General features: G+C 45.2%; 1 protein-coding gene across 1 annotated transcript in view; it reads left to right on the forward strand.

The window, feature by feature from the left end:
* Positions 1–10,004, forward strand: part of LOC102386961 (zinc finger protein 436-like) — a 22,177-nt gene that overhangs the window by 576 nt on the left and 11,597 nt on the right. Inside the window, exons 2-3 of the mRNA XM_006014810.3 lie at positions 328–454; positions 8,859–8,975. Of these exons, the coding sequence (XP_006014872.1) occupies positions 328–454; positions 8,859–8,975 (244 nt within the window). The remainder of the gene's footprint in view (positions 1–327; positions 455–8,858; positions 8,976–10,004) is intronic.

Here is a 10,004-nt window from a genome sequence, read left to right on the forward strand (position 1 = left end):
AAATTTCTGGGGTCATCTACGCCGGGGGTTGTCCACTTTCATCACACTTTCTCCTGGTGCAATGGCAATGGGAATGCCCCCAGCATAGAGGCAATCTGTGGCAACAGAGAGAGTAGCTGCACCACCTCCCTGGGCTGAAGTGGACAAATGCACTCCCCCACTTTGCTGGAACAGCTGTGTCATCTGAGGGATACACAGCTTCCCACCTCTGTCCAGGGTAGCCACGCTGGCACATCTTTCTGATACAGAGTAAGCCTTCAAGCGATTTACGGGGGCTGGAAGAGAATAGAGCAGAAGGGACTAAGTGGGTGATGCTTGTCATTACAGCTCTGGGAGGCCTTCGAGGATGTGGCACTATACTTCACCCGTAAGGAATGGGAGCAGCTGCAAGATGGAGACAAGATGCTTTACCGAGAGCAAATGCTGAGGAATTACCAAGCTCTTGTTTCCTTGGGTAAAGTCCTGTTTCTTGCTTCTCAGCAGAGCTGTGAGCTCAAAAATGTCCCCTTCCTCTCCTTGTTCCTCTCCATACTTCTCTTGAAGGTTGGGCTGGTGGTATAAATCTGCTTTCTCCCCACTCCCCTCAATGCTCTCAAGCTCACTCTGCTGTTCTATAAAGTTTATTATAGCGTGGCTAAGTAACACTGTGCTTCCTTCAATGCCATGTGGGTGGTTACTAAATTCAACATCAATATTCTTGTTAACACTAAAAGTTAGTAACCAGGGACGTTTGTACACATGCTTGTGCTGCAGCACCAGGCAGTTTTAAAACACTGCCATGCATGCATTTGTATAAATGGTGAAATGTGTGTCAGTGCTGGAAAAATGGCCATGGCACACCTTTGAACTAAACGCATCAAAGCTGTTTTAGTTCAAAAGTGCACCGCTGCCATTTTCTGCACACTGACATGCATTTCACTGCTTACACAACTGCTCACAACAGAGCACAGTGCACGTCAGCTTGCTTGCAGAGTAGACTCGATTAATCTTGCAGCACAAAAATGTATATGTATAAGTGCGCCAGTTGTCTGGAATCTCTTCTTGGAGGATCACTGCATTTAATTTAGAGAACTCTACATCTCCTAATGCTTTGGGAACTTCTTCACATTGGGCATATGACCTGGCTAGTTTGCTTTCATCTTTCCTGATTTCCTCTGCACTGCCAGCTGGAACTTCAAGTTCATTTTTCAGTGTCAGTGGATGCAAAATTCTTCTGGGATATTCTCCTTTCAAGAAAATCAAAATTCATTCAGGTGTGGAAATTTTCTTTCAAGTAAGATGTTAATCCAGCTTTCCCATCACTCATAGTATCAGGACATCATTATCCAAGCCCGTTATTTGCACCTAGTAGATTTTAATCAGCATATCAATAGTTTCTCATCCTATCTACTATTTGGTTTTTCATGAATGTCACTTAATGCTGCTTTTCATATGACTGCCCCTTTTCACTGCTCTTGTCTTTTGCATAATTACTTGGTCCAAATCTGTTTTTGGTGCATATTAAGATTTCTCTCTTGATTTCATTAGCTCATTGAATCTCTACATCCCACCACATTTCCCACCTGGGTTTTCTTAACACGACTCAGTATCATTTAATACATTTTCTATGGCTCTAAGTTGGGGCCTACTCAACTTGCGATTTCATGGAAGCCGCAACATGGGGCATTGTCCATGAAAGTGAGCATTGTCTGCAGAATTCACAAAATAAAAGTAAAATGCTGGCTCCCCAGTGGGGTGGGAGCCAATCAGCAATGAGGGGTGGGGCTGCATGATGGACAGCATCCTCAGCCAGTCAGCAGTGAAAGGGGGGCCTCACTGTGATAAGTCCATGAAAATAGAAGCCAGCTCCACGATCAGCCCACAAAATTGGCTGCCTGCCTCCTTGATTTTGGTAGGTCCATAGTTAAAGGAAAGCCTCTTTCCCTGTATCCCACAGTGTATCTGCATCCAGCTCTTTATTACATGGAGACTGTAGTTTGACTTTGATAAGAAGCCAAGCTTTTGGTTATGAAGTAACTTCCATCGTTTCATCTTTTCCCTTGGCATTCCTTTTCTTTTTTGTGGGGAAAAACTAAGCAAGTAGGACACTGTGTTAGGGTACTTTGCTCTAACAAGATATCAACTCTTCCATTATATTTCCCCTTCTAGTTATTGTGAAATCTGTCTGTATTGAATGGCCATCTCTCTTTTGTTAGTGGTTCTGTACTGGCCAGTTCCATGCTTTGGAATGCAGGCTTTTACAAGCTGTAAAATGTCTTGCTCCTCCTTTTTCCATACCCATAACTCCAGTGAACTGTATCCTACATACTGTATTATTAACTAACCTGTGTCTTCATATCCATTGTTGTGATGATCCTCCCATTGGGTGAAAAGACTGCATATTGTAGAACTGAGGAAGCATTATGCTGCTTAGTAGAAGTAGACTACAAAGAACTAGGCCAAGTGACATTAAGCAGGGAGGCTAAGGAAAACAGAAAGTAAGGAACTAGAAACAGTCTTGGAAATTTCATAGGTGAGGAATCTGTGGAGCTAGGAAAAATCAAGACTCGGTACAAGGACAGGGAAAGGTGTTTAGTTCAGTCTAACCTGGTTGTACATAGCCTAACTGCAAAATAATAGAATAGTTCATAGGAGGCCTGCTTTCAAATTGGCATTAAGACCACTTTATATTATCAACTGGCTAATGAAAGGTTAATATCCATGTTGTTTCTTACCTTTCCAGGCTTTTAACCATTCTCCTTATTTGCAAACATTTATTTTTCTTCCTTTACTCTGTCGGATTCTATTCAATCTTGAACGAACAGAGAACACAGTTTAAAAAAATATTGTGTATGACAGCAATAGCAAGAGTTTGAAGGAATTTCCTATTGTCAAATTACAAACTAAGAACTTTATTAAAGCCTTCATATAATCATCCTTTTAGATTACTGTATTTCCTCACATAGAATACGCACTCAGATTTTCAGCAGCTTTTTTGGTGGAAACGTGCAGGTTATATTCAAGAAAAATATACGTAATGTCATTCAGCTGCCTGCCAAGGCAGAGATAGTTTAGCGGACTACTAGTCTGGGGTGCTCCTGAGGAACCTGCACCACAGGGCTTCTGCAAGGGAGTCTAACTGAAGTTAGAGAGCAGGCTGGCTGTCCTTGGGCTGCTGCTTGCTCACAATAGCCCTGTTCAGAGGAGGGAACCACAGCTGAAGTAAATAAGTTTCTGCCTCCAATAGCTATCACATGATGCCTTATTTCCTCCCTCCTGCTCTGTCCAGGGCACCAAAGGAGGTCACTTCATCTCTGATTCTTGCCTACTCCCACCCCTGCACTTTGAGTTTAAATGGCTACTGCTGCTGTCAGGCAGAGACTGCTGCTGTGTAAGTAGCAGTATCTAGGGCAGGGGTGGGCAAAACACAGCCCGCCAGATTTTTTTTTTTTCCGGCCTGCCAGTGGGTGCCTATCAGTTCGCTGTATCCAGTCTGTCCCTGGGCTACCCCTACTGTGTTCGCATGGGGCTGAGCCCTGCTCACTCCCATAGGGGCAGCGCACACTGCGCTCCCACCCTTGCCTGCAGCAATGATGGGGGAGTGGTGGTGGCCGCTGTGGGGGCAAAGTGGCAGCTGGGCAGGAGCACAGGGCCTGTACCAGTGCCCTGGGGTAGGGGCTGGGGCCAGCAGGGTTTGCTGTAGGGTTCATGTAGGGTTTGCATGCAGTTCCTGGGTTCTATACCCACATTGTGCATCTCTTGGGGGGGAAGCCCCACATGACAGAGCCAATGGCCTAGCCCTACTCACTGCTATGTGCAGGTCATGGGGAACTGCGGGGAGCTCTGCGCTATAGAGAGAAGCCAGCTCTGCCCCTCTCCATGCCACCCTAGCTGAGCCCCATGACCTGCACCACTGGCTTCATCGCACAGGGCTCCCCTGGCAGCACACGTCTCAGGCATGTTAGCCCTGCACGATGGAGCCAGTGGCCCGGCCACACTTAGTCCCAGGGCTCACCAGGACCACGTGCGACCTGCTGCTGATGCTGGCAGCAGGGGCTATGTGCAATGCAGGGGGAGTATGCTATGGGGAGAGGCCCACCCTTCCCCACACACCCACAAGCCCCATCCCGCAACAAACCCCATACCCACCCACCCTCATCCCCCACACTCCCCCCACACACAAACCTACAACCCCTTCACAACCACCCATACTATACAAGAGTAAGACTTCATTTTGAGCTATTATGCAGTCACCTCTATATACACGATGCAAACACGCACATATGAAGACAAAAATATTTTAAAAATAAAATTAAAATATCTTATTGTAGATGTTTGATTTTTAGTATATAATTTTTGGGCAGGGGGAGTTCTGTTTCCAAGATGACAAATTCCCCTTCCCCAAAAGAAGTACTTCCAGGGGCAAGGGGAGGGACTTCCAGTGCCAACCGGGTGGCAGGGCTATCATTGTGGCCGTCAACAGCACACCAAAACTTGTTAAGTGGCCGTCCAACCAAAATAATTGCCCACCCCTGAACTAGGGGCTAATGAAGCAATGATAGGTTCTCCCATCCTTTTTTGCTGCTACCAGTGTTTCACTGCTGGCTACAGTAGAGGTGTTCAGGAATGCAGCTGGACTGTTAAATCTGCAAGCAGGTGCAAAAATGAGGAGGAAAAGGTGGTGTTCTTTCATTGTTGTTGAGAAACTTAAAAGTGCTGAGAGAAGCAGAAAAAGCTGGAAACTATGCTGCTGGAAGAAAGTATGGTATCAACGAAACACGTAGACTGAAAGAAGAAGAAAGAGAAGCTACATTTTAAGCAAAACATCTAGAACTTGAACATCTTATGGCATATGTGTGAGTGAAATTGCATATCTGAATTGCCATGTCCACAGGAACGTGCCTGTTAAAAAGCATGTGAAATCTTCAGGGAACGTGGATTAGGTCTTCAGTTCAAGGCAAGCAGAGGTTGTATGCAGAGAACTTTATAGTAGAAATGGACTTTCAATAAGAGCATGCACAATTATTTTCCCAGACAAGGTTCCTTGGGTGAATTTGATATCTTTTATTAGACCAACCCAAACCCCTGCAATTATTTTCCCAGCACTTATCTGAGGTATATGACAAGTTGATAGCTCTTTCAATGATATGTTATCAGCCTGCAAAAGCAGAATTCATACTTACTGTCACAAATAGGGAATGCAGATGAGATACCAGTGCATTTTGAAATACCATCTGATACCACAGTAAATGAGTGGAAAAAAATCTGTTCACGTAAGAATGCCCAGGTATAAAAAATTGCACTGCACTGTTAAGATTTTCTGATGGAACTAAGTTGCTAGCCTATGTAATTTTTTTTTTTTAAAGAAGATGCTCCTTCAGGAGAAGTTGCCACAAGAGATAATTGTCTGTCCGCCTTTTTCCTTGTGCCCTCTCAACATACTAGTGATGGGCTGGATTAAGTATGTATAGGAATGCCAACCTGGTGCTCTTTTGAAATTAATAACATGCTTGTATAGGATAGTACAGTGTTCCCTAAAACAGAGCAAGTGAAGAAACAGCTAAAAGATGGAAACACTGACCAGATAACAATATTAGGAACATCAGTACTTCAGCCCTTTAATATTAGCATTAATCATTCTTTCAAAGCAAACATGAAAACATCTATATATAGAATTGATGGTGAGTAATGCCCACATTTTGGTGCCAACTGGGAAGGTCAAGTGGCTGGAAATAGGGCAGCTATCTAAGTGGATCAAGGCTACATGGAACCTAACCCCAGCAGACTTGATAGTTAACAATGATTCATTTTTAACTGCCTGGATGGTAGTTAGGATTGTGCCATGATGGCTGGTGATACAGGTCACTGAAGTACTTGGGAGGCAGCAGCAACAAAGAATAAAGATAAGTACCAGAATATTTTTCATCTTCCTTGTTTTAATCTTATCTCTTGTTAGATTTGGTGTTCTTTTAGTTCTTTTTTAACTTTATCAGGTTCTAATATTTCATTGACATTTCATAGAATTAGGGGCTGGAAGGGGCCTTGTGAGATCATTAAGCCCAGCCCCCCTGCCAGAGGCAGGAAGTGCAGGGATCAGATGATCCCAGCAAGATAAACATCCAAATGCCTTTTGAATGAGTCCAGAGTAGGTGATTGCACCACCTCTGGGGGGAATCTGTTCCAGACCTTGGACACTTGGACTATAAAGAAGTTCTTCCTTCTATTGAGTCTGAGTCGGCCTCCTAGAAGTTTGTGGCAGTTGGACCTAGTTATCCCTTGGGGACCCCTGGTGAACAACTATTTTCCTAGATCCTGATGTACCCCTCTTATATATTTATAGGCAGCCACCAAGTCTACCCTGAGCCTTCTCTTCACCAGGTTGAAGAGTCCTATGTCCCTCAGCCTCTTTTCGTAAGACTTGCTCTCTTGGCCTTTGATCACATGGGTGGCTCTCCTCTGGACTTTCTGGAGCTTATGCACATCCCTCCTGAAGTGGGGGGCCCAAACCTGGACACAGTAGTTCAGCTGCAGCCTCACTAAGGCTGAGTAAAGCAGGAGGATGGCATCCCTGCTTTTGCTCGAGATGCATTGGTAGATGCATGCCAGAGTTTGGTTTGCTCTGCAGGCCACGGCATCACATTGGGGGCTCATGTTCATCTTGTGGTCAGTCAAGAGCCCCAAGTCCCTTTCGGTCACAGTGCTAGCGAGCGTAGCACCATCGAGCCTATAAATATGATTCTGTTTTTTTCTCCCAAGGTGGAGTACCCTGCATTTCTCTACATTGAACGCCATCAGATTTTGGTCTGCCCACTTGGCAAGCATGTCCAGGTCAGCCTGTATCCCCAGCCTGTCCTCCAGCCTGACTGCCTTTCCCCATAGTTTAGTGTCATCCATGAACTTTGCCAGTCTGCATCTGACGCCCGAATCAAGGTCACTAAAAAAGATATTGAAGAGTACTGGTCTGAGCACTGAACCCTGGGGGACTCCACTGGTAACCTTGTGCCATGCTGATTTGTTCCCATCAACTAGTATCCTTTGGGTCCAACCCCAGAGCCAGTTCCCCCGCCATTGGACAGTGAGCTGGTTGAAGCCACAGTTCCCCAGGTTGGTCATAGATTCATAGATGCTAGGGTCGGAAGGGACCTCAATAGATCATCGAGTCCGACCCCCTGCATAGGCAGGGAAGAGTGCTGGGGCTAGATGACCCCAGCTGCCTTCTTAAAGTCCAGATAAATGGCATCAACCTCATCTCCCTTGTCCAGGCAATGCATCACCTGGTCATAGAAGGAGATGAGATTGGTCAGGCAAGACCTTCCATGAATAAAACCACATAGGCTGGCATTCAGTTGGTTGCCTTCCATTAGCCTGTTGCAGATGGATCCCTTGATCATTTTCTCCAAGATCTTTCCAGGGATGGACATCAGACTGATAGGTCTTTAATTCTCTGGAATTGTTTTTGGTCTGTTGCAGAGACATGACACAATATGGCAATGAGGGAAGTGAGGTGTGTGCAAAGCTCATGTGGATTTTTGTATTTTATAATTTGTTATATTAAATTACTGTTATTCAATTTTTTTTTTCATTCTGCCGTCATAAAACTGTGTGTGTTTGTTTTTTGGGGGTATGTTCAATGTGAGAGAACTGTCATTTTTTCTGAGGTAGATGCTTGGAACAATCTTGGTTCCTCAGGCCTTATGTGGGGGTCTATATATAGTTTCTTTTACAGTATTATAAAATTCTCCTTTCTGTGTATCTGTGATTGTGAATTACTCCCTTCCTCCATACAAAGCTCCATTGTTATCCAGTTTTCATTGACTTACTTTATTTCCAAAACTTGTCAGTGCAAACATTCATCAGGAATAAGTACAGTTCAAGATCTCTGCCTGGAATTACCATAATAACAGAAGTTGTATCTATCCATTAGTGTTTCTGCTCTTTCTTTTCAATTTGGTATCTTGAATGTAAAAAGAAGGGTAAGAAAGTTTTTATACTACACAGAATCATAGAAAGTTAGAGTTGGAAGGGACCTTAGGAGGTCGCATCTAGTCCCAACCCCCTGCTCAAAGCAGGACCAGCCCCAACTAAATCGTCCCAGCCAAAGAGGGGTTTGTCTAGCCAGGTTTTGAAAACCTCCAAGGATGGAGCTTCCACCACCTCTCTGGGTAAACTGTTCCAATGTTTTACTACCCTCCTAGTGAGAAAATTGTTCCTAGTATCTAACCTAAACTTCCTTTGCTGCAACTTGAGACCATTGCTCCTTGTTCTGTCATCTGCCACCACTGAGAACAGCCTAGCTCCATCCTCTTTTGAACACCCCTTCAGATTGTTGAAGACTGCTATTAAGTCTCCTCTAAGTCTCCTCTTCTCTAGACTAAATAAGCCCAGTTCCCCCAGTCTTTCCTCATAAGTCATGACCCCCAGCCCGCTCACTGTTTTTGTCACCCTCCGCTGGACTCTCTCTAATTTGTCCGCATCCTCTTTGTTTTGGGCCCCCCACTACTGAACACCGTACTCCAGATGTGGTCTCACCGGTGCTGAATAGAGGCGAATAATTACTTCCCTCTACATTACAAATCATTGCACGTCTGCCCAACTTCCATGTTCCAGCTGGAGTTGTATACCATTTATATACTTCTTAGTGGCTGATGCTTTATTTTTCATAGAAACATACTTCTGTTTACCTTGGTGAAAAGGGCTATTATTGATACAAGGTGTCTGCCTAGAGTGTCCTCTTCTTGTTGCTATATGTCCACATTCCCTTTTCCTTCATGATCCCCTTGAAATGTTTTGAGTCCTTTGTATCTGTTCTCTAAATCCCAAATGGGTACTGGTTGGAGAGGAACCAAACATAACTGCTCTCTATGCATTTTTCCAAACAGGATATCAAGGTCCCACACCAGACTTAATCGGCCGCATTCAGCAAGGGGAGGTAGAGCTCTGGGTCTATGATGATGAGGAACCTGGAGAATGTATATGTTCTGAGGGCCTGTCTCCAGGTGAGTCGTGGCAATTCCCTCTACCCCGCCTCCTCACATTGCTTAGTACCCACAGTGACAGGAGGAGCTGGAACTGCAGACTTGCCCTGAACTGCTGCCCCAAGATACTGACCTTAAACACTTACCTTGATCTGTGTTGTCCAGGCAGATGCATGTTCCCATTCCATGTAATTTAATGATATAGGCACAGGTAACTGTCCCCTTCTTCCTCTCTTAGGGCTATTGGGATGCAAAAGATAAAATCACCCCTTAAGCAATGTCTTCTGTTGCCTTCACCCTCTGGAGCTTGAGTCTCAGTCACCTTAGCAAGAAATTCTGTCATAGAAAAGGGAGCCTTCCCACAGGAAAGCACTACGAAACCCTAGCATGATGTCTCAAAATTAATGTAACAGAGAGCCTGGGGTTCCTGTTACTTTAAGGAGATAAATGACAGCAGGTAGAGCCCAGACAGCTAAGCAGGGCCTAGCCACAAGAAGGAAGACAGCAAAGAAACATCACTGTCAAGGCAGGAAGCTGCCCATGAGAGTGAAAGGATGCACCTACAGCCAGTCAGGAGAACTCTGATTGCAGGGAGCTGGCTGCAAGGGAATAGGCAACTAAGGAAATAGCCCAGTAGGCCAGAGCCTTGCTTGTACAGCAGGGAGGCTGCTAAAGCAGCAGTCATCAGCTGCCATGGCTACCAGCCTTCAGGCCCTAATGATAAACTGTTCAGCTGGAGTGCCACCTGTCTGGAAGGGATAGGGCTTAGACAGCATATATGCCTGGGGCCTGATCCAGATCAAGTAATCTGGCCTAGCAAGATGTAGATTGCATTTTGCCCACCCCTGCCTTAAGGCTACACATACCCTGAAGGGCACAAACAGGTCAGGAAGGTCTACTCAGCCCAAGAAGGGCAGAACTGAGAGCCCAGAAAGGACCTGCCGGCAGCCAGAAGAACAGGAGTTTGCTCTAGGACCCTTAGGTAGCTTCCCTTTCAATCAAACAAATACATCAGGGTGTGGCAGGGGGGGGGCAAAGGAAGGGGGGCCT

Source organism: Alligator sinensis, unplaced genomic scaffold (assembly GCF_000455745.1).
Source record: "Alligator sinensis unplaced genomic scaffold, ASM45574v1 scaffold264_1, whole genome shotgun sequence".
Classification (NCBI taxonomy): domain Eukaryota; kingdom Metazoa; phylum Chordata; order Crocodylia; family Alligatoridae; genus Alligator; species Alligator sinensis.